Source organism: Geotrypetes seraphini, chromosome 8 (assembly GCF_902459505.1).
Source record: "Geotrypetes seraphini chromosome 8, aGeoSer1.1, whole genome shotgun sequence".
NCBI lineage: Eukaryota > Metazoa > Chordata > Amphibia > Gymnophiona > Dermophiidae > Geotrypetes > Geotrypetes seraphini.
The window spans coordinates 68,589,455-68,614,323 of NC_047091.1; the positions used below are offsets into that span (position 1 = coordinate 68,589,455).

A 24,869-nucleotide genomic window follows, 5' to 3' on the forward strand; every position below is an offset into this window, starting at 1 on the left:
ACAGCTCTTCTTCTTTGTGAACCGCCTAGAAGTCGCAAGATTGTGGCGGTATAGAAAAATAAAGTTATTATTATTATTATTAATCATAACAGAACAATGGGAGGTGGAGAACTGTGTGTCCAAAAAGACATGTGAAACAGTGGCGGACTTGAAAAGACGGCAGACTGCGGGATCATCACCTTGCTCAATAGCAGCCACAGCCTCCTGACCTCCAGGCAGGAACCCTAAATCTTCCAAGGATGCAGTGGATCCTTGAGATAATAAAGGCATGGAAAGGGACTGCTCCCAGTCCTGCTCAAAGAGGTCACTGATGCTTGTTCCAAGGCAGAGAAGGTTGCTTTGGCTGGACTCTTCCTGTACCGGTGCTGGCACACTTGCAGGCAGCACAGCACTCCCTAGGCCCATTAAACATGTGTTCCTCAAGAGACTGACAAAGTCTGAAAACCCCTGGACAGGTGGCTCTAAGAAATCCCTGCAGGACCCCTGACTGGGGCAGTTGGACCTCCCATCACTTCCATGTGGTTGTGTTTCACACCCTCGTTGCATGTGGCTTCTAAATAGAGAATGACACAGTGACAAAATTCATCACCGTTCCCTTCCCCGTGGATAACCGCGGGAAATAATCCCATGTCATTTTTTAGTGTCTATTTCAACCTCAGTCCTTCTACACCAGCATTCTTCAAAGCAAAGCTTGTAGGTCAGTGGTTGTGACCATTCATACTCTGATTCTTCCCTCTCTCCTTAAAGAATTACATGAAGATGGTTTCCCGCGGTTATCCACGGGGACGGGAATGGTGATGAATTTTTGTCACCATGTCATTCTCTACTTCTGAACGGGATCTCTTCCCTGTTGGCCAGGCTTTTTGGGGTTCTCCCACTCTCGAGGACTCTAAAGGAGGCTGAGCTCAAAGCTCATGCCCCTTCCTCCCGTGCAACACGGCTACTCATCTGCCAACGAAGCTGCACAAAAAATGGCATGAAACAGGGAGCAGATTGGCCTGGGCAATCCATTGCAGAAAATCCCTGGGCAAAATGGGGTTTGAGGCAGAGGGAAGATTTGGGGGGAAAAAAGCGATAAAAATATAAGATGGCCACTGCCAAAAAAAAAAAAAATCACAACAGAAACAGCCCATAGAAGCTTTGCTGGAAGGCAAAAAGGGAATGGGGACTTGTATACTGCCTTTTTATCGCTCTGGCATTTCAAAGCTGACATTCAAAAGTGGTGGGCACTGGAGGATTAAGTGACATGTCCAAAGTCACAAGGAGCAGCAACAGTGTTTTAGAGATGGGGAAACCTAACTAATCCCAGAAACTCTTGGTTCTACCTTTATCTGACACCCCACCCCTACACACACACACAATTTTCCCCATAAGGAATAAAGAGAGAGTAGAGCGTGCTCACTGTGGTTTCTGGTGCCTGCCAACTTACAGCACCTGCCTGCAGGGAAAAGATTCTGACTGCCTGGAAATTAATCCACCACAGGAAATCTTCTGGCTGCTGGTCAGGAGAACTCTGACCAAGGACTCTTAACTCTGAAAATCCACACGGCACTTCAGGGGGAGATAATTTGCAGATGATTCCCCGACACCCAAAGGGTTATTATATAGGAACTCCACAGCCTGCACTCAAGCCTCTGATAATTCAGCAAGTTAGCAAGCTCCCAGGGGAACGGACCCCAAGCTTTCAAAGGATCACAAAACAGGCTGGCTCCACAATTACTCAGAGATTGGCCTATGAGTAGCAGCCCACCCTCACAGTTCTGTGTCTTTTCCTTGGAGGAGTAAGCCCAAGAAGGGGACCTCCGGGCACTAAAGCCACAAAGAGGGGGGGGGGGGGACAGTGGACAAAGACCTGAAAATAATAAAAAGGAAGCAGATCAGAACACACCTCAGTTCGCTTGCAAAGGCAAAACAGAAGATGGAGCTATTCTCCACTGGTGAAGGGGAGGAGTTGAAAGATATAAGTGACACCCTTCTGCAAAGTTTACAACTATAGCAGGGCATCAGCTTCAGTACAGAATCCTATGTCTTTGCAACAAAAATCAATTTCCCTTTTTATGTTGTTGATCTAGATAAAAATAAAATGCAGACAGTGTTGTGGCTGAAGGCATTTGCCCATAACTGAGGTAGGTTTTAGAGAGCCACTGGAATCCTTTGTCTATTTTTAATTGTTAAATACAAAACCTTATTCATCTGTTAGACCTGCTCATTTGTTTCATTCATCTCTAGACCAGCATTACATTACATTAGGGATTTCTATTCCGCCATTACCTTGCAATTCAAGGCGGATTACAAAAGAATTATCCAAGATGTATTACAACAAGAACTTACAAAAAAAAAAAAAAAAAATTGGTCATTTTCAAAAAGAGTGAGAAATGGGTAAGGTTATTTGTTTGGGGTAGTTGGCTTTAGTGAGAGGTGGAGTTTGAGACTTGCGGTATTATTTCTTTTTTCAGAGTTTTCTTGAAGAGTATGGTCTTTATTTCTTTTCTAAAAGTCTTGTAGTCGAGGGATGCCGTCAGTAGATTGGCGATTTGGTTGTCTAATTTGGCTACTTGAGTGGCCAGGAGGCCATCATATAGTTTTTTTTCTGTTTGACCTCCTTAATTGGGGGGTATGAGAATGGGGTGTGAGTTTTCATATGTCTGGCTGCGGTGTTGTGGATGAATATCATCTGCATAGCTGATTATCCCAGGACAAGCAGGCAGGTATTCTCACCAGTGGGCGATCTAATTTAATTACACCTTGAGCAAGTGAGGAGGGAGCTGCTAATGTCTCACTTCTCAAGCCTCCAGATTTTAGTGATAACAGATTTTGAGACCTTCAACTTCCTCCATGAATGAAGAATATGCTGAAGCTCTGCTTTTAATAAATATAGGGAAAGATGCGGTAGGGCACTCGGCTACAGTACTCCTGCCAGGCTAAACCGTACTTCTTCAGGCACTGGTGTTCATCTCTTGCCTCACGATGAATCAGCAGGACAGTGAAATAGATGACATAGAAATAAGGTAGGATATGGGTCACACCTGGAGAGGGGGACAAGCAAGGAGGTGATGAGTACCTAAATATGCAACTTCTGCTTGCAAGATATTACAGGAATTTCTATCCAAGTTGTCTGAACACAGGTGGCCCTCTTAATAATGATTCAGACTACATATACGGATCAATTTATAGATTATCCAACCCTCACTTAAATGTTCATGGTCCCAACGTTGGCTCTGGCTGGAAAACCATTAAGATAAGTGTTGTTGCTCTTGTATAAAAGTACATATTTAGAACAATATATAATTGATGAAGTTAAATAAAATAAAATAAAAATTGTACTCCAGTTAGTTAGTTAGATTTTTAACCAATTTGCTAATAAACATTTTAATAAACTAATAAATAATTAAAATTGAAGGTAGGAGGAGGTTTTGAAGTAAATGATTACATCACATGCATTCAGAATGAGGACTTGAAATAACATCCAAGTTATAAAAGGTCTCTTTACTGAGAATTATGCATATCTATGATACTTCAACCTCATTATAGATTATGGGGATGAATTATATCTTTAAAGAAGGTTATTGTCTATATATTTAAAATAGTGGATTAATAAATTAAACCATTCACAATTTAAAGCACTTTACGTGCAAAAGAAAAAAAAATTGTTGTATAAAGGTATTATAAATTATCCTTCAGACACCCTTTTGGTTAGTTTTATATCCTCTTAATAGTGATGCCAAAGACACAAAGGTAGCTCACTTAGCTAAAAACAGCACCTGCTACAGGTCTAGGCTGTGGAGTTCAGCTAGGCCTGGTCTTGCTCACAGTGCAGCCATGGCTTTTTTGCTCACTGAAGTCAAACGCAGACTTGGACAAACCAGTGCAGCTTCTATGACTTTATGCATGCTAAATTTAAACACATCATCACAGTTATGCTGAAATGGTGACTTAATGTCTGCCAGTAGTAGTCAAAGATCAAGCTCTTGTTTATGTTGATTATTCTTAGGTGCCATCAACTCATGCTCGAGTCCTAGTGACGTGATGAATTTTAGGACTTAAACTATCATCATTCACATAGCATCAAAGCAGTCTACAAAAATTGGGGGGCTCGATAGTCAGCCTGCTGCCATGTCTGGACACCAGCTTTGAATAACTGGACAAATGCAGCTGAATAAATAGTTAAATGCAATATTCAGAACTTAACAGGACAAGATGAACTGCATAAAGATAGCCAGCTAGGATAACCACATAAAACAGTTCTAAGTGCTGGCTCCACCCCCAAAATACCCACAGAGTAGACAGTTCCAGTTTAGTGCTAACCAGGCATTTTCAGCAGCGCAATCTGGCTGTTTAAATAGCTTTAAATATCAACCTTATTATCTGTATAGACCACTAGAATCGGGGAACTGCAAGAAGGTAGTTTAAAAAAAAAAAAAGAGGCACTCTTGTTAGCCAAAATGTGGAGAATGCCTTGGCAGAGTCCGTAACTCTGTGCAGTCTTGTCTGTATCCCAGCTCTTCAACCTTCAATGATCCAGAATTTTTTCCTTTCCGATTTACAGGATGCACCAGACATTCTTTGCCTTACCAACTGTATTTATCTTTTTTGTTTCTTTTCTCTAATTATTGTAGTTCTATCCTTGTCCCTTATGTGTCAGGTTAGTCCATGTCTGATCATGTCCATATTTTAATTTGTAATACTATGTCCCCAATTTTATCATGTTCACTGCTTAGAATATTATAAGTGATAGTATCAAATTTTAAATAAACCTGAAACCTGTGAAGAAGTGTGAGGGGAGAGGCAGGGTGGTAAGCGTTGGCATGAGAGGTGGAAGGGCACTCACCACAGGGCAGAGACCAGGCCAAGGCCATGATGAGGTCTCCCAGGTAGTTGGGATGACGGACAAAGCCCCACCAACCCGACACTAGGAGGCGCTTCCCTGTGGCAGTGGGGATGGTCTGCAGACCTGGAGCAAGGAGAAAGGAATGTTAGCCCGTTACAGAAAATGATCTTGAATATAGCACAGAACTCAACTGCTCTTTCTGCCAAGGGGTCACAAATCCTTCAACTCAATAAATATGATACTGGGGAAATTAATTATGTCATTCTTTGGGATAAGCTTAAGGTAAATTATTCGAGGGGAATTAAATGGGGACAAGATAAACAAAACTCATAGGCATCAATCTTTCAACTGATAGTGTATTCTGATTTGGATTAGCAACACAAGAGATTGTGCTATCCCAAAATTTTCAGGAACTGCAACAGGTTCATTCAGAGCTTATCCAACTCCAAATCTCAGAAGTAGACTTTTGTAAGAGAAAAATTAAGTAGAATTTTTTTAAAATTTGGTAATAAATCTGTTTCAATGTTGGCCAGATTTTTACAGGCCTGTCAAAACTCATAAGCACATAAGCAATGCCTCTGCCGGGTCAGACCTGAGGTCCATCGTGCCCAGCAGTCCGCTCACGCGGCGGCCCAACAGGTCCAGAACCTGCACAATAATCCTCTATCTATATCCCTCTATCCCCTTTTCCATCAGGAAACCGTCCAATCCTTTCTTAAACCCCAGTACCGTACTCTGCCCTATTACATCCTCTGGAAGCGCATTCCAGGTGTCCACCACCCGCTGAGTAAGGAAAAACTTCCTAGCATTTGTTTTGAATCTATCCCCTTCCAATTTTTCCGAGTGCCCTCTTGTTCTTTTATGTTTTGAAAGTTTGAAGAATCTGTCTCTCTCCACTTTCTCTATGCCCTTCATGATCTTGTAGGTCTCTATCATGTCTCCTCTGAGTCTCCGCTTTTCCAGGGAGAAGAGCTCCAGCTTCTCCAATCTTTCAGTGTATGAAAGGTTTTCCATGCCCTTAATCATTCGTGTCGCTCTCCTCTGGACCCTCTCAAGTATTGCCATATCCTTCTTAAGGTGCGGTGACCAATACTGAACACAGTACTCCAGGTGCGGGCGCACCATTGCCCGATACAACGGCAGGATGACTTCTTTTTGTTCTGGTCGTAATACCATTTTTAATAATACCCAACATTCTTATAATATTCAGAAGATAAAGGGACAAGGAGACCAAATGGTGTATACTGATGGTGAACTTTGCACAACCCTTTTTGGGTCATTATATTTATTTACTATTACAGAGAGCTTTACAAACAAGATGACCCATTGGTGTCAACAGATGTTGCAGATTATTTGTCTTGTGTATAACCACCACATCTATTAGACATTGAGGGGGGGAACAACTAGATAAACCCATTATATTGGCGAAGGTGGTGCATACCATTAATAATCTTAAATCAGGAAATACCTGGAGTTGGAGGCGTTTTCCAGCCCCTTTTATAAGATATTTATAGGAGAACTGTTCTGTGGCCTTTGTAGGGCTAGAGGCAGAACAAGGCAGGGCCAGAGCAGAACAGGGTGGGGGCATGTGCCCAGAAGTCACAAGAACATAAGAATAGCCTTACTGGGTCAGACCAATGGTCCATCAAGCCCAGTAGCCCATGCTCACAGAGGCCAATCCAGGTCACTGGACCTGGCCAAAACCCAAGGAGTAGCAATATTCCATGCTACTAATACAGGGAAAGCAGTAGCTTCCCCATGTCTTTCGCAATAACAGACTATGGATGTTTCCTCCAGGAACTTGTCCAAACCTTTCTTAAAACCAGCTACGCTATCCACTCTGACCACATCCTCTGGCAACGTGTTCCAGAGCTTAACTATTCTCCGAGTGAAAATTTTTTTCCTCCTATTGGTTTTAAGAGTATTTCCCTGTAACTTCGAGTGTCCCCTAGTCTTTGTAATTTTTGACAGAGTGAAAAATCGATCCACTTGTACCCGTTCTACTCCACTCAGGATTTTGTAGACTTCAATCATATCTCCCCTCAGCCGTCTCTTTTCCAAGCTGAAGAGCCCTAACCATTTTAGTCTTTCCTCATATGAGAGGAGTTCCATCCCCTTTACCATCTCGGTCACTCTTCTTTGAACCTTTTCTAGTGCCACTATATCTTTGAGATAAGGAAACCAGAATTAAATGTAATACTCCAGGTGAGGTTACACCATGGAGCGAGACAGAGGCATTATAACATTCTTAGTCTTGTTAACCATCCCTTTTTTAATAATTCCCAGTATCCTTTTTGATTTTTTGGCCTCCGCCACACATTGGGCGGAAGGTCTCATCATATTGTCTACGATGATACCCAAATTCTTTTCTTGGGCACCAACCCACCCTAGCATCCGGTAACTGTGAGTCAGGTTATTCTTCCCAATGTGCATCACTTTGCATTTGTCCACATTAAATTTCATCTGCCATTTGGACACCCAGTCTTCTAATTTCCTTACAGCAATATTTCATCATAATTATTTGATTATTATACACCAAATTTATAGAGATCTTTCTAGGTGGAGAGGTTTCTGGTTATTCTGGTGCCTGGTGGGGTATTATTGATGAATGTCTTGCCCAGATTGTTATTTTTATTCCAAGTGCTGCCTATTCAGGTTCCCTGAGAGTTGTCCAAAAAAACTCTGTGGAGTGACGATGTTCCTAAATGGACTTTATTTGAAAGTGTCAAAGTTCCAAAGGTACACTGAAATCATCCACATAAAAATAAATCATCCACATAAGAGCCTTAAAGGACCTAGTCCGCTAGGGATACAGGACCCAACACGGTCCGCGTTTCGATAAAAAGTCTTCTTCAGGGGTCCCTGGAGGTCCTATAAAGGTGAGTACGTGGTAAACAATTGTGTTATGAGCCAGAAGTGAGACACTGCTTACATTTGCAAATGCTTGCTGGATCAATAAGGGATTGCCTAGCAACACCGAAGCCACAGGTGTTAGAGAATTTTTGACTCACGTTACTAGGGGGCAGCAACCTTCCTGAAAGGGGTGGAGTCACTTAAATGGTTAAAATCCAGGGGCACACACGGGAGGTCATGTGGGTGCCATGGGAGGGAGCAGACGCTAAAAATTGAGCTCCCTACTTCCCCAGTAAATCAGCATTTTATCGCCAGCATTTTTCACCTGAACACACCCTTTTGTCACTTAGAAGAGTGAAACACTTGTGCAGGACCCATGGTGCTGTTATATCAGTGGCTTGAATATTCCATGGTAGCAAAATCGCAGAGGAAAGAGAAGGAGAAGCTGAAGCCTCAGGAACCTAAGATGGCAGCCCCACATACCCTGCCAGCGGCCTCAGTGAGCTTGGCATGGACAGCTGAGATTGCAGTGGAGATGACGCCGGCAGTGGAAGTGGCACTTGATAAAAAATTTCAAGCCCTGATTGACCGGGCAGAGGAGGCATATGATCAATTGGACAGTGTGGATTTGGAACTTAACCAGATGCAACACAGAGTTAGTTCCCTAGCAGGCCTCAGCTGAGGCTCCTGACGCGGAGCTGTACAAACGACTGCCTGCACAGGTCTCTTATTATAAGATGTCATCCATTAAGGAGAGCCTAACATAAGGCAGAACTTCCCAAACTTAACTTGAAGGCCATGCAGCCAAATCATGTTTTCAGGATATCAGCAATGAACAGGCATGAGGCATATTCACATATACTGTGTTTCCAATGTATGCAAATTTATCTCCACAGAGGCTCCTCATGATAGGCTTAGGAAGCCCCACCAGAAGGGATGAGGCTGGCTCTCTGCACTGACTGTTAATAGCTCCACTGAAAGATTTCATCATTATTTTTCTAGGGCAGAATTCCTAACATAAAAGGATTAAGCAGTTAGGTACTTACCTGCCACCCGAGGATCTGTAGGATTCCTCCGGAAGATGTTCTTCTGGGAATTTGCTCCACGGAAGATGGCATAGCCCAGGGCTAGGAGTGGCAGCAGAAAGAAAAAAAATTCAGAATGTTTCATTGACAATGCAAGAGCAGCAGCCAGAGCTAAGATAGCTCTGAACAAGCGAGGAAAATGGGCCATGAGCAGTTCAAATCTTACAAACATTTTCTTTATCAGACAGTAGAATTCAGTGCCACTCCAAAAAGGTCAATTCTTCAGAATAACAGCTCAAATGTGTTCTAGGTTTGGTCTTTTCCCTAGGTTTCCTTCCCCTCCCCCTTTAATAATCTACTGCTTGAATTTTCACACTTATGAGGGGATACAAGCTTTTAATTGTGGCAAGCCCTTCAGTTTTGGGAAACAACCTTCCCTTGTGTTGCTTTTCAGCTCCCATTCAGGTCAGGATTTACGAGTTTCTTCTACACATGGAATAAACTTCCAGGGCCGAGTTCTGCAAGGTACAGAAGATCCTCAGTAGTGGGGGAATGAGAAGTAAAGAACAGAATGGGCATAGAGGATCTTCAACACTGGGAGGCTGTATAAAGTCCAGGATGGGTACAGAGGATTCCCACTAGTGGAGGGAGTAAACAGTAAAGCCTGCAATGGGTACAGAGCATCCCTGGTTGTAGGGTAACAAAAAAGGTAAAAATTGAGCTGAAGTGGTAGCAGCAGGGTGGAAGAGTGAACAGAGGCCTTCATCTTTTTACAGATGCTGTTAATTCTTCTACCAGGAAGCTGACCTGTAGAAATCCAAAACAAGAGCTGTGGAGTCCGATGTTTTCAGATATAGACTTTATTCTCATAAACAGTCAATAAAAACATCCACAATTACAGTGCTGAAGAGGACCTGGACCCGACATGGCAACACAAGAACACTATCGTCCTGTGCTCAGGCGCAATATCTAATATGCCAGAAGAGTCCACACCGGGACCCCTGAAGAAGACTATTAGATCGAAACATGGACAGTGTCGGGTCCGGGTCTTCTGTGGATGTTTTTATCGACTCTGTTTATTAGAATAAAGTCTACATTTGAAAACATTGGACTCCACAACTCTTTTCTTTTGTAATTCTTCTACCACCATACAGAGACAGCAATTCCTTGCGCAACAGAATGAAAGTCACATACTATTCAGTGCTATGATCCCAATGGCAGACAGTGCACTGAGCTCATGTGGATGGTTCACCAAGAAGTATGCCTGTAAGCTGTAAGTGAAGGGCACCCAAGTCAGGTCTCCAAATACCAGCATGAATCCAAAACCATCATGGACAATGTCCATCGTAGTCAGAATGGCCTCCTGCCAGAGAAATTAAAGGGCATACCAAAAATTACATGACACCATAGGATGAATGCAAGGAGACATATGCACTACAGAGATCTTAAGCAGGAGACAATGTCAGTGAAGTGTCTCCTGGAGTTGTGCTATGAGGTCTCTTCTACTATAAAGACCTCAAAAGCAGCCCCAGGACATAAGACAGTCTCAGTGAACAGACACTGTCCCTAATTTAAAACATAAAAAATCCAAAATTAATATATTTGACCAAGTTCCTACCTCATTCCAAAGAGCATCCACCACATACAGCAGCTGGAAAGCATTGACTAGTATCATGGCTAGTGAGGGCCTGCCACTCAGCTCCGTCTCCTTCATTAACATAGCCAGATTTATCAAGGCCTAAGAGAAGCAGTAGAGAGACAAATACCATATTTTTTCACTAGTCTACTATAATAAAACGCTAAGCGCGCATGCTCACTCCTACCTGCGTGTTCCGTGATCCATATGTCTGTGGCAGTCAGGAGTGCGCATGTGCGCTTACAATGGCCCCCACACAGTACTCCAATGCATGAAATGCCCTGGCAGGTGAACCCAAAGTGAATCGCAGCCTCACACAGTACTCCCGCGCTTACAACGGCCCCACAAAGTATTCAAAACGAACCCATCCGACCCTCCCACCGTGGTCTGACTGGCTCCCGTAGTCCCTTGCCGCACTCCCCCCTTGCCCCACAAAGTATTCCAACGAACTCATCCGAACCACCCATTGTGGTCTGACCGGCTCCCGTAGTTCCTTGCCGCACTCCCTCCTTCCCTTCCCGCAGTCCCAACAAACCTCCCGACCCCAGCAGCAGCCGCAGCACTCTAAATATGCTGCTTCGCGGCCTTCTACTGCCCTGATTTGCTCTTCCGCATCTCTGATGATGTCATCAGGGACATGCCAAAGTACATCAGGGCAGTAGAAGGCTGCGAAGCAGCGTGTTTAGAGTGCTGCGGCCGCTGCTGGAGTCGGGAGATTTGTCAGGACCGCAGGAAGGGTAAGGGGGGTAAGGGAAAATGCTGCTGCTGCACAGTGACATGGAGGGGAAGTGAAATACCGCTGCTGCACAGAGAAGTGCAAGGGGAGGGAAATGCTGCTGTTGATGCACAAGGAAGTGGTGTGGGGGGAGGGAAATGGATGGGGAGGGAATACTGCTGCGGCTGCTGTTCTAAAAGGGAAGTGGGGGAGGGAAATGCTGTTGCTGCTGCACAGGGAAGTGGGGTAAAGGGAGGGAAACGCTGCTGCACATAAAAATGGAGGGTGAGGAAATGCTGCTGCAGTTGCTGCACAGGGAAGTGGGGGGAGGGAAATGCTGCTGCTGCAGAATAAAGACATATGGTCTTGGGGAAGGACAAAGGGGACCAGAAAGGAAAATATGGCAAAAGGGGTGAAACAGGGTCAGAGAGAGATGGTAGAGGTGGTGAGAGAGGGAAAGGGCGTGATGATGGTCTAAAGGGTACAGAGGACTAAGGAAATGATGAAAGGTGAGGTGGTGGAACTGGGATCAGTGGGAGTCACGATCCAGGTGGGGCATGGGTGGCTTCAGGATATAGGTGAGGCTATTCTAGCACCCATTACTGTAACAAATGTAATGGGCTTAAACACTAGTATTAAGATAATCTCCCTCACTACCCCACAGAAGTGAGTCCCTTTCCTCTTGCTAGGTCTTAGTTATCCACCCTCCTCCCAATAGATACAAAATAGTAATAGAGGGCCATTTTCAGAAAGGACATCCAAGTTCAATTTGGACGTTTCCCACTAAACAACCAAAGTTGGAAGCACAGAAACATCCATTTTCAAAAGCTGAACCGCTAAACGCCCAAAAATATACATTTTAAAAAATTGTCTTCTTTGGATTTATGAACCTCAAAATGGCAAAACTTTTTTGTACATCAGGCCCAGTTTAATGTTGTATCTTCTTTTTTAATTTATTGCCATATTTTGAAAATTATACCCTCACAGGTTATATGACATACCCAGCCAATAAGACCTGGCCTCAACTCGCAGAAATATTTCAGGTCAAACATGCCAAGGCGGGGATTCAACTCATGGCCGATGAAGAAGTCATATACAAGATTCCCTTAAGTGCAGGGAAAAAACAAAAACAAAATATGTAAGGAGAGGGAGTTTGATAAGGACAGAAAGATTTCATAAAGATCTAATAACGTTATGGGTTATTTGGAGACGAGTCACTATCCCCCATGTGCCTCCGATAATCTCTAGCTCTGCCATTGACTTAGGACCCAGAATGATTTGGCCAATCTACTAATAATAGAAACACAAAGTGGAGTCTTGATAGTATCACCTATCTACTGAGATTTTTTCACCACAGACCTAGGGGGAGGAGGGGGATAATATCATAATAAAACACCTATGTAAAATTAAAGAAAAAAACCCAACACCTTTCTATAAAGGCAACTTAGATGCCTATACTTCATAAAATAAGCCAATAATACTATGAGTTATAAAATAATATTAGATCGTATTAGAGCCAGCATCATGGAAATTGGAAGAAATTTAAAAGGAAAACAGAGGTCCCTCAGAAGAGTTTTTGCGGAATGTGTAAGAATAAACATAGGGCGACTGTCACACTGGGAAGAAACTTATGAGGAGGGGGGGGGGGGCGTGGCTTGAGAGCGCTGGTGAATGGACCAGCTCTGTCTCTCCAGGCAATATTTCATTTGTTTTTGAAGGCAAAAGTTAACATAGATGAGGAGGCCCATGTTTGTGCAGATTTGCTTAGACGACAGGAGAAAGAACAAAATTAGGTTACCAAGTAATAATTCACCCTGGAAGTGACCAGCTGGCTTCGAACAGTGCAAAAAAAAACAAACTATTGCATGCAAGGAAGAATTATTTTCCTTTGACTAGAATAGAGATGCTGCTTTTATTTTTGTCTAATTTGTCTGCTCCACAGAGCCAAAGCTTATATTAATTTTGTATGTTCATATTGATTTTGTATTCAATGAAGAAAAGAGGTAAAAATAAAACAAAATTATTATTATTGATAAGACTCCAAGTTTCTAATTCTTGATGAGGAGAAGCACTGCTCAGCATATATTCTATATGTGAACTTGTAATGGTTTAATGGTATTTTATAGAATACAACTCCACCCAAACTATGGCTCCAGGAAGATTTAACTTGCAAACCATGGCAAAATATGAATAGTCTCATAAACAACCCCCCCCCCCCCCCTTTTTACAAAAGCATAGTGTGGTTTTTAAGCACCAGCCGTAACCCCGACAGCCCTGATGCTCATAGAATTCCTATGAACGTAGGATCTGTTACCTCTGCAGCCGGCACTAAAAACCGTGCTACGCTTTTGTAAAAAAAAAAAAAGGGGGAAAAACTTGGAATAGCCTCATAAAACCCAGCATTAAAACAGAAGAGGAAGTTTGCGCGTTGGCTTATATGTATTGGTTTTGTAAACTGAAAATGGCAAGGCCTGAAATGGTCTATTAGCTATAGGGGTCTTGACTAACATTTAACCAGATTAGCACTGAGTGACAGTTAGGTACTCTACGGGCTAGATTCACTAAAGTCAGCTATTATCGACGATAGCTAATAACTGATCCAATTCACTAAGCCCACTGCATGTTTTTCCCCTCGATTGCCCATTTTCCGATCCGGCCATGCAAATAAGTAAAACCCCATGCAAAATAGCCAAGCGATTGATTCACTTACATTGCTTGGCTACTTAGCATCGGGTTTTACTGATTCTAAAACCTGCCCATTTTTATTTTTTTTTCGATGGCACAGATATTTTGCATGTATTACACAAGCAAAATACCTGCCCATAAAAAAAAAAAAGAATCTCCCACTGCTGCCAAAGGCCCTCCCCCAATGACTCCCAACAATTACGTGCTCCCCCGATGAAAAAAGACCTCCTCCCCCTCTAAAGAAAGAGGCAGAAGGGATACCCACTCCTTCCTGCCCACTCCCTGAAAAAAAAAAAAAAAAAAAACGTCAGGAGGGAAGCCCACAACAAATGGCCAATCAGGGACTTCCTTATGCTCCTTCCTAAGGAAGTCCCCGATTGGGTCAGATAACTCAGGCCCCTCCCAAGGGAGGAGCCCAAGACATCTGAGTCAATCAGGGCCTTAGGCCCCTCCAAAGTGCATCATATGATGCACCAGGGAGGGGCCTAAGGTCCTGTGTAATCGTCAGGGAGGAGGAGCAGGAGGTGTTTTCAGTACCTCCTGCTTCCTTCGGTGGCAGGAGGGAGTGGCATCCCTCCTGTCTTTTTCTTTCAGGGGGCGAAGGGGAAGGGAGGTCTTTCCAGGCAGGAAGGAGTGGGCATCCCTCCTGCCATCCTTTTGGAGTTCGGGGGTGGGGAGTGTGGCTTGGGAGTGCTAGCACAGGGGACTTTTTTAATGTGACAGATGGTGCATAAAACAGATGGTCCCATTAAAAAAAAAAGCAGAAGCCCTGACAGCAGTGTCAATTGCATTGTGTCCATTGCTCATTGAGCGATTTGAGTCAGTGGGTTTACATGCAAATGTTATTTGCATGCAAACTTGATAGTGAATCAATCATTGGAAAATCAGCCAGAGAATTGGCCAACAGCAATTGAGTTGCTATCGTTAGTGAATCCAGCCCTACATCAGGTGTCTGAACATCCACAGTCTGTAATGCTTACTAATGGAATTTACAAGATCTATTTTCTGTGTGTTAAAACTACTTCACCAGTAGGGAAAAGCTTTATAAAATTAATCCCAAAATGGGGAAAAAAGTTAAACACCTAAGTTTAGTTACCAAAGTTAGATACCTATTGGCCAATACTCAAAGCAAATCGGCTGCCATCCAGTTAACTCACATCACAGGGGATAACCAATCATTTTCAGCAGCATTTAACTGGTTCTTGTCGCTGAAAATGACTAGTTAGCACTGAAAAAAGTGCCAGTGATGTTGGGGGAATTCCAGGGGCATGACAGCTGAAGTTCTGCTATTTGGAACTTAGCTGGCCAGGCTTAGTTGACAAATAAGGCTGCATAAAAAGCAGGCCTAAGCCAAGCCTGCTTAGCCATGGCTGATTAAGTTAAATATCGGCTTAACCAGTCATGCATTATCCAGCATTGAAAAACCTGGATATTCAATATCTGTTGCCGGAAATGGCCTGGCATTGAATATCCAGGTTGAATGCCAGCAGTCATAGTGCTGCCTACTGCTGACTGAATATCGGGAGGTTTGATTCTAACTTTGCTCCCCCAACCTAACTCTTCTGATCCTACCACCTGTCAGGAGCCAGGTAATATAGGTGCTTAGCATCTTATCTGGGCCAAAGATAACACTTTTTCTCTAACTTCAAGGTAGGTACCTAGACCTTTTCTAGAGCTCTAATATAAGCAGCATTTTATTCCTTATACCACAGCTCTAATCCCAGGCTCTACTGGTGAACTGGGCTGAGTTACCTCCCTCTGCTTCAAGCTCTACTCATTGGTTGTGTCACTGACTGCTTTGCTACCTTGGATTGATTCTACCCAAGACTTAGTTCTAATCTCTGGTTCTATCAGTGTTTCTAGAAGTAAGCATAATCTAGTGTTCACTAATGTTTTGCTGACCGTGACTCCCTTCCCCTGCCAGAAGGCTCTGGCATAAGCGCATTCAGAGAGCAACTCACCGGAGTTCCCACCAGGAGCCAGTGCCGACTCACAGGCATAGAAAGACTTGACATATAGGAGGATGCTGAAGACCAGAGAGATAGCAGAAGCCGAGACTGCCAGCTGCAGGAAGTGGTCGTGGATGTAGCTGAGCTGCAAGCCATAAGCCAAGACCCCACTCACCAGCAGCACCGTAATCATAAATGCCTGGAATGCTGGAAAGGAACAAATTAGACCAGTATTTTTTATTATTTTTTTTTCATTCTGAGAGATTTAAGAGCCAACAAACTTTATGTTTCATGGAACAGATTATCTGAAAAGAGGGCGATACCACTGATGTCTATAGACGTGAATGACATGGAGGCAAGTAACACAAAGAATTCATGCTCTGTTACAAATATTCAATGGACACATTTCATCAAAGTGAAATGGTTACCATTTCCAGCTCACCATTAATGCGATATTGGAGTCTGGTTTGGTCTCGAAGTACAGTTCCTTCTGTGGCCTGCAGGTGGCAGAAAACAAGTGAGCAGAGTTGAGACAATGAATGGGATTCTCCCTCATTCCCCTCCCATCGCTCAGCATAATGAAGTCTCACTCATTCCACTCACTGCCTCTCTCACCACTCTGCTGGAGTTTCACTCATTCCTCCCATCACTTATCTCACATACTGAAACGCAGTCTCCTCCCTCCTCTGCACATACAACCTCCTTTTTGCCCCTTCACTTCAGGCCCTTACCTTTCCAAGAGGCAGCAGGTAGAGAACAGCCTGGAAGAAGATCCATACCAGGAGCATCAGGACTGTGTTTGGGTTCCAGAGAGTGCTGAGAGCAGGGACAGGGCCTGGGATAGATAGCAGGCTGGCCTGCTCAGAGACACATGTGAACAAGAGGTAGAACACTGTGGCAGGCATGAGGAAAAGGAGGACAACAGCTCCTATGCAGGAAAAGAAGCAGTTAAAAGTGAAAGTGTATCATGGTATGTGTGAAAACCAAGGAACAGGAAGCCAAAGGGGAGGCAGATAAAGAAAGATTAAGTTAACTCGTTAATCTTCTTTCTTGTAGATGTATCTAATGGTCCCGAACCATAGGATTTGCATCTGAACCCGCAAGTTACTTGCGGAAAACTGTCAATCATGTTTTCAACTCCACTTCCCAGGGAGTTGCTCCTGCCCCCTCGGTTCATACAAAAGCAATCAAGTAGCACTATAAATTAAAGACATAACTGGAAAGAAGGGAATGGGGAAGAATTCCCGACCGTACAATTCTGTTCTGCTCTGTAACAAACATAACATTCAAAGAGCTGCTATAAAACAGAGCCAAAGACGTGTGCAACCAGTACTACACTTATACAGAGCATGTAGCTACTTGAATGTCCTGCTATTCAGAAAGGACAAAGCAGACTATACACTGTCTGGAGCCAGGGGCGGCTCAAGACAATCTGCTGCCTGAGGCAAGGGATGAGTTGGCACTCTTCCCCACCACCCCACCCCTGAGCATCCAAAATAGGGGTGGGGCAAGGGCTGCCCCAACTATTAGGCAAGACTAGCCAGCTGCCTATAGCAGCAGCTTCAAACAGGTAGTAGCTTCAGTAACACAGTAAACGACAGCAGAGCCTCACACATCACTCCTTTTAGGCTCAGGCCACCCATGTTTAAAGCAAAACAATACATCCTTCCAGACAAACTCAAAGAACCATGTTTATCGCCACACATACTTTAACCTGCTTGGTTCTAGAAGAAAGACCTGGCCCAAAGCTGTATCAAACAATACTTGCAGGTTTTTTTAAAATAAAGATTCCTGTCCTTGTACATTTCCATCTGCAGTTTTTCTTGTTTTTGGTGTTTGCCTTTTACTGCAGACCCCTTGGATTTTTCTCTGATTTGTTTACTTGAAGTTGACAATCCATCCCAAGTCTTGAAGGAGTTGGAACACTCTCAAAACTGCCCATTCATCTTCCTCCTTGGACAGAGCTCTGATTAGCCAATCATCCAGATACGGGTGGGTGCACTTGGATCCACGCCTTGCGGAGGTGCACTGCTACCACCATCACACTGGTAAAGGTGACATACCAAGGGGGGGGGCAGGGGGGAGGTCCGCCCTGGGTGCACAGCCCAAGGGGGTGCAAAGCTGGCCACTCACCGGGGAATAGGCTGCCATTGCCGTCATCAGAAAGAAGCCGGCGCCAAGTTCTCCCTCCCTGCTTCTCTTCCCCGCGAGCCGACCAACTCTAGCTGTCCGACGTCAATTCTGACGTCAGAGAGGACGTTCTGGGCCAGCCAATCGCTGCCTGGCTGGCCCGGAACGTCCTCCGACATTAGAATTGACGTCGGGCAGACAGTTGGTCGGCCTGCGGGGAAGAGAAGCAGGGCGATCTCGGCGCCAGCCTGTTTCCAATGGCCAGTGGCAGCCTTTCCCTGGCGGCGGTGGCAGCAGCATATTTCCAAGTGGCAGTGGCATGGGGGAGGACAGGGATCCAGAAAGAAAGAAAATGGGCAGGGTAAAAGAAAGAAAAAAAAATGGGGCATGGGGAGAAAGAGAGAGAGAGAGAAAGACAGACATAGAGAAAGAAAGGGGGCATGGAGAAAGAAAGAAATGGGGTACTGAGAGAGAGAGAAAGAAAGGAGGTAGGGTGAAAGAAAGAAAAAAAGAAATGGGGCAAGGAGAGAGAGAAAGACAGAAAGAAAGGGGGCACGGAGAGAGAAAGACAAACATACAGAAAGAAAGGGGGCATGGAGAGAGAAAGAAAGAAGGGGACAGGATGAAACAAAGAAAAAGTTGGGGGAGGGAATGAGGTCTGGAGGAGAGGAAGCATACAGGAAGCTGAAAGAAGGGAAGAAATATTGGATGCACAGTTAGAAGAATAAAGTGCAACCAGAGACTGATGAAATTATAAACAAAGGTAGGAAAAATGATTTTATTTTCAATTTAGTGATCAAAATGTGTCCGTTTTGAGAATTTATATATGCTGTCTATATTTTGCACTATGGCCCCCTTTTACTAAACCGCAATAGCAGTTTTTAGCGTAGGAAGCCTATGAGCATCGAGAGCAGCATGGGGCATTCAGCGCAGCTCCCTGCGCTAAAAAACACTATCGCGGTTTAGTAAAAAAGGGAGGGGTATATTTGTCTATTTTTGTATAGTTGTTACTGAGGTGACATTGCATAAAGTCATCTGCCTTGACCTCTTTGAAAACCCGCAGAATATAAATGATAATTAACATTTTCTCTGCGTACAATGTGCTTTGTGTGTTTAAAATTTTATTGTTGGTAGATCATTTTGACTTGGCCATGAAAGTAAAGGGGAGGGAGGGAGGGAGGGAGAGGAGCTGCTGAAAGACATCTAGTAATCCTTGCAGGCTTGACCGTGCAGGGAATTATTTTTGTAAAATCATGTTTTGTTATGTGACTGGCATTATTTAGACTTTAATTTCTATAAATGAATAGAATGAAAATGATATAAAATTACTTGCTTGTTTTTATGTGCGTGCGCTGAAGGAAAGTGGAGAGAGAGTGGGCTGAGGACGCTGAAGGGAAATGGGGAAGAGAGAGTGGGGAGAAGACGCTGATATATAAATTGACAATTGTACAGAATATTGTTTCTTTTTATACTTTAATATAATAAGTTCAATATAAAACAATTCAAGGCTTGTGTGGATGGAATCAGGTGGTTTGTGGGGATGAGAACCGAGCTTACGGGGATTAGTCCAATAAAATGGTATTTTCTTATTTCTCATTATTTGTTTTATTTTTATTTATTAATTTGTAAAGTGGTGATTGTTATGTATCAGTTTTTCAAATTTACATCTACTGTCTTTATATTTTGCACAGTATTAGAGGACATGTATTACTGTTTTTGTGGTGTTGCATTGTATGCAGAGTCTGGTTTCTTGGCAGTTCAGTTTAACTTTTGTCTACATATTTCTATTTTTAGTTTGTGATTATTCCATATTGGGCGAGGGTGTATCTATCTGTGTGTATGAAAGGGACATAGCTTTCTGATAGCATCGACTGTACAGGATCAATTGACTGTGCAGGATCTGGTTTGTTTAGTTTTACAATGTATGTGTTGGTGTTCTAGTGCTCGCTGCAGTGTTTAAGATGCTGCCTTTTCCTAGGTACACTCTTGTTGTGGATATGTAGATTGTTACTAAAAATCATATTTTTCATATGGGGGTGTCAAAAATGATAGGCCCCGGGTGTCACATATGCTAGGTACGCCACTGCGAGGTGTTGTTGCTAGACTGAAAGCCACAGAGTAGATCAGAAATGGAGAATGACACAGGGGAAAAAAAATTTATCACTGTTCCTGCCCCGTCTCCGCCCCATTCCCGTAAGCTCAGTCCCCCTCCCCGCCCTGCAAACTGTCAGATCCTATCCACACAAGCCTCGAATAGTTATGATTTATACTGAACTTATTTCATTAAAGTATTAAGAGACAATATTCTGTACAATTGTCATTTTATAAATACAAATAATATAGAGCAAGAATCAACAAAACCCCTGTCTCCCCTCCCTTTCACAAATACCCCCTCCACTATTGTGAAAACTGAACAAACCAAATTACTATAGAATGCTACATAGAAAAATCAAGCTAACAGAATACTTCAGTCACACACGGCAGGAATAGTGTTACGGGAGTGCAACTAGGACAACTGCCCCCCTGGTCAGAGAGTGAGCCCCTAAGCCAACTGGAAGCTAAAGAAGCACAGCCTGGGTTTTGCAGTTCCCAGTTATGTCTAATACCAGCTCTAGCAGGATACATATTTCAAATCTGAAATATTCTAATCACAAAATATAAAATAAATTAATTTTTCTCTACCTTTTGTTATCTGGTAATTTTATTCTTCAAATCACATTGGTCTCAGGCTTTGGTTTTGTGTTCCTTCTGTCTTCATTGTGGCATGGATGGCTCCTGAAGGTAAAATAGGCGCAAGAGGAGCTGGGGAGGAGATGCGGAGTCTGACACAGGTGCAATTTTTTTTACCACTCCTGCGGGGCAGTGAAAGTTCTTGTCCCCATTCCCGCAGGGCAGTGAAAGGTCTTATCCCCATTTCTGCAGTAAACCAGTTGCAAATGTCTCCATTCTTGCAGATTTACTGCGGTGTGATAGGACAGAGTACGGTTTTGGGGTTCAAGAAGGGATTAGATAATTTCCTGAAGGAAATGGGGATAGAAGGGTATAGATAGAGGATTACTATACAGGTCCTGGACCTGATGGGCCGCCGCGTAAGCGGACTGCTGGGCATGATGGACCTCTGGTCTGACCCAGCAGAGGCACTGCTTATGTTCTTATGACAACATTTTACTGTGGTAAACGGTCCCCGTGTCATTCTCTAATCAGAAACACTTCTGAGCAACTTGCTTGCAGAAAACAAACTGAGGGGGCAGAAGCAGCTCCCTGGGAATGAGGTGGAGTTGAAAACATGATTGACAGTTTTCTGCAAGCAACTTGCAAGTTCAGACACATTGCACTAAAATGAAGATTTACAGTAAGTTCATTACACGACTTACAATACCCCCTTTAACCCACTATCCCCTACTCTCTTCAACCTATACACTGCCTCTCTCGGAACATATCTGGACAATCTAGGCATAACCACCTATAGTTATGCGGATGACATTACCATCCTCATACCATATGATCAGCCAAAGACCACCATGACAAATATACTACATCGAACACTAGAAACAGTTACGACCTGGATGAAAGATCACAAACTGAAACTCAACCCAGATAAAACTAAATTCATCCTCCTTGAAAATGACAAAGTCCCAACCATAACCAATTTAGAACTCAACTCAATCAACTATCCCATCCAAACCATCATAAAACTACTAGGAATGACAACAGACAGATGCTGTACTATGCAACCGCAGATAAATAAAACAATACAGAAATCCTTCACAATAATGAGAAATCTGAGACAAGTTCGGAAATTCTTTGAAAGAACACAATTCCAGCTTATAGTGCAATCCCTAATCCTAGGACTGCTAGACTACTGCAACCTCTTCTACCTCCCATGCCCTGCCACTATGACCAAGCAACTACAAACAATCCAAAATACAGCTTCTTAGACTCATCTACTCATTGAGGAAACATAATCATATCACAGAAGCTTACATCAACTCACACTGGCAACCAATCCAAGAAAGAATACTATTTAAATTCTACTGCATGTTATTTAAAACCCTAAACGGAAACAGCCCATCCTACCTAAACAACCGCCTCATCCAAGCAACCTCAACCAGACATAGAAAAACGCACTCCCCATTCACACCTCCCCCAATCAAAGAAGTAAAACGGACAAAACAATACAATGGCCTCCTAGCCACTCAAGCCGCAAAACTAGATAACCAAATCTCCAACCTACTGATTACCACGCCAGACTACAAGATTTTCAGAAAAGAAATAAAAACTATACTCTTCAAGAAATTCCTGAAACAGTCCCAACTTCACCTACTCTAAACAACTCTAGAAATGACATTTGCTCTTTCATTGTAACCCCCATTTATAAATCTTTTGTAATCCGCCTTGAACTGCAAGGTAATGGCGGAATAGAAATCTGTAATGTAATGTAATTATACAAATACAACTTAAAACAGCAAAAGGAGGACAGAAAAGGAATAGAACAAAGAGCAAGAAAGAGAGGAGTGTGTGGCGCAGTGGTTGGATCTACAGCCTCAGCACCCTGGGGTTGTGGGTTCAAAACCCGCGCTGCTCCTTGTGACCCTGGGCAAGTCACTTAATCCTCCATAGCCCCAGGTACGTTAGATAGATTGTGAGCCCACCGGGACAGATAGGGAAAATGCTTGAGTACCTGATTGTAAAAACCGCTTAGATAACCTTGATAGGCGGTATATAAAATCCTAATAAACTTGAGAAGAAGATGCCCCTGGAGCCTACCCATTCTGTAGCCTGGCTTCCTCCCCTCTCATCTTGAAAATTTTAACAAATTAATTTAAGCCTCTTTGGTTATATTTAAAGCATTCATGTGCTCATTCTGTTAGAACATACAGGAATCCTTGAAGCTTAAGAAGAAAACACTCTTGGGAAGAGTTGCAGAGTTTTGCCCTAATATTGGGCTTTTTAGGAAAGTGATAAAAACATGGTTATTTTGATTATGTAGGGTGAATATTATGATTAAATTTTAAGATGTATTTTAACAGTTTAAGTTTTTTTTTAAATTGTATATTATTTTTATATTAGAACTTTGTGGTTAAGATATAAATATGGGAATTAAATTAATTTACTATCACTACTCTTTCCAGCACTGAAGCCAGGAAGGATAATTATGAAGCAAGATTTTGAGGGGGGGAGGGGTGTTTCTCACCTAAGGTTCCTCCAAATTCCAGCTCTTTGGTCCGTGGCACTCTGTGTTTGTCTGACATGATCTTCACTGTTGTCTTCTCCCAGTGGTTCACAAGCCGTTAGAACACGGGGCTGGGGGTGTTTCACAGATCACACACTACACAGGGGATATTTTTGAAGCAAGTGCTGATGGTTGACTGAGAGCTGGACTTAGAGCAACATCATTAAGGCTGAGAGTTCAGTAAAAGAAAAAAAGAAAGAAAGAGAAAGAAAATAAACGTTTCAGGTTATATTTTAGTCATGATTTTTGTAAATTTACTTCCCACTGCATCTCTAGTGGATTTGGTTACTACAGATAAGAGTCCATCACCTATCCAATATTCCTTGCTGCCAAGAGACTAATGGACAGAGCAACAATGTGATTTGGGGGATTTTTCATTAGCAGTTCAAGGCCAGTTTCGGTGTCAATTTTTCCTGTCCTTGGAGGGCTTACAGTCATAACAAGACTAATGTGTTCCTCTCTTTCCATCTAGAACAAGGGTGTCCAACCTTTTGGCTTCCCTGGGCCGCACTGGTCGAAAAAAATGTTTCTGGGGCAGCAAAGACGGTAAACACCCAGGGGCAGCAGGGGAAAACACTGCATCGCCCTCGACCAGGGCCGCACAAAATACTTCACGGGACCTTGTCATTTTACCAGCCCTGTCAAGTTACCCAGTTCTAGGACCAATCCTTAACTTTTCAGCAATCCTGTCAAATGCTTTATGAGACCTGCTGCCCAGTCTCCTTTCTGGAGCCGATAAACTTGGTAGTCCCAGTTTAGAGTTACTTAAAGCATTCAGTCGACTCTGGATTTCACAGGATATTTGACTCCAGTCCTGACCAAAAGATTGCAATCTGCTGACTACCTGAAATGTCTCAGTTTTTTTTCCTGTTGTGAACCGCCTAGAATTACTGGCAGGGCGGTATACAAGAAAATACATTATTATTATTACCTAATTAGAAGCCTTTCTCCTGCATTGCAAGCCCTGCGCCCTTGCCCCAGCACTCTCTCCACTTGTCATTCTTCCAATGATACCGGTTTCTAAGGAGAGAGATATCGCTCATATCTAGCCTTGATGTGTTTTGCTTGTCTATTGAATGTTAAACGTACAGCGCTGCGTACGCCTTTCAGCGCTATAGAAATGATAAACAGTAGTAGTAGTGATTCTTTTTTTCACTCCAGTGCCTGGTGAGAATTTCCATCGGTTTCTCAGCATAACAAATAACAGCATTCACGCATCAAGTCCATCGTTCCGGTAATCTGAGATAACTACAGCACTTACCTGTGACTTCATAGCACAAACCTATCCCTACCTGTATGTGTCCCTTTAAATCTCATCTCTCCACCAGCTCATACTGTCCCCATCGGCAGCAGACCAATTAGAGACAGTTTAGAGCACACCTGCTCCAATCGGATCTGCCGAGTTTGTTGTTCCCTCCGCCTCCTCATCAGTGGATAAACATAAGTGGCCTATCAGAAAGGGCAAAGGAGGGAGCTCCGCCCAAGGAATGGGGAGATCTCACCCTCATTGGTTGGACGCTGTAACTATAGTAACCGAGGGCGTGTATTACGTTTGTCACGGATTACAGTGCACCTGGCTACGTTTTTTTGTTTTAAACTCAAACGTGTATTAGATTAGATTTATAACATCAGAAAAAAAAGAACTATAATGCAAAATTAACTTCTGTTAACATCAAAACAAAATGCGATGAGCGTATAATTAATATCAAAATAAGCGCAGACTATACAAAGTACCTCCAGGATTTTCTTTGCAATCCCTGCTGGTCTAATGACGTAGAGCGGACCAAATCACCAAACTGTTATTGCATTTGGCTA

At 43.2% G+C, this 24,869-nt stretch overlaps 1 protein-coding gene across 1 annotated transcript; it reads right to left on the bottom strand.

The window, feature by feature from the left end:
- Window positions 1–2,592: 2,592 nt before the first annotated feature.
- TM7SF2 (transmembrane 7 superfamily member 2) lies at window positions 2,593–24,290 on the bottom strand. Its single transcript, XM_033953926.1, has 11 exons — window positions 23,986–24,290; window positions 23,016–23,223; window positions 16,423–16,619; window positions 16,134–16,188; window positions 15,704–15,898; window positions 12,059–12,162; window positions 10,325–10,444; window positions 9,901–10,069; window positions 8,728–8,808; window positions 4,829–4,951; window positions 2,593–3,026 (listed from the first exon to the last, which is right to left on the bottom strand). Exons 2-11 carry the CDS (start codon window positions 23,071–23,073, stop codon window positions 2,866–2,868), a joined length of 1,263 nt encoding a protein of 420 aa, XP_033809817.1. The 5' UTR covers window positions 23,074–23,223; window positions 23,986–24,290; the 3' UTR covers window positions 2,593–2,865.
- Window positions 24,291–24,869: the final 579 nt, after the last annotated feature.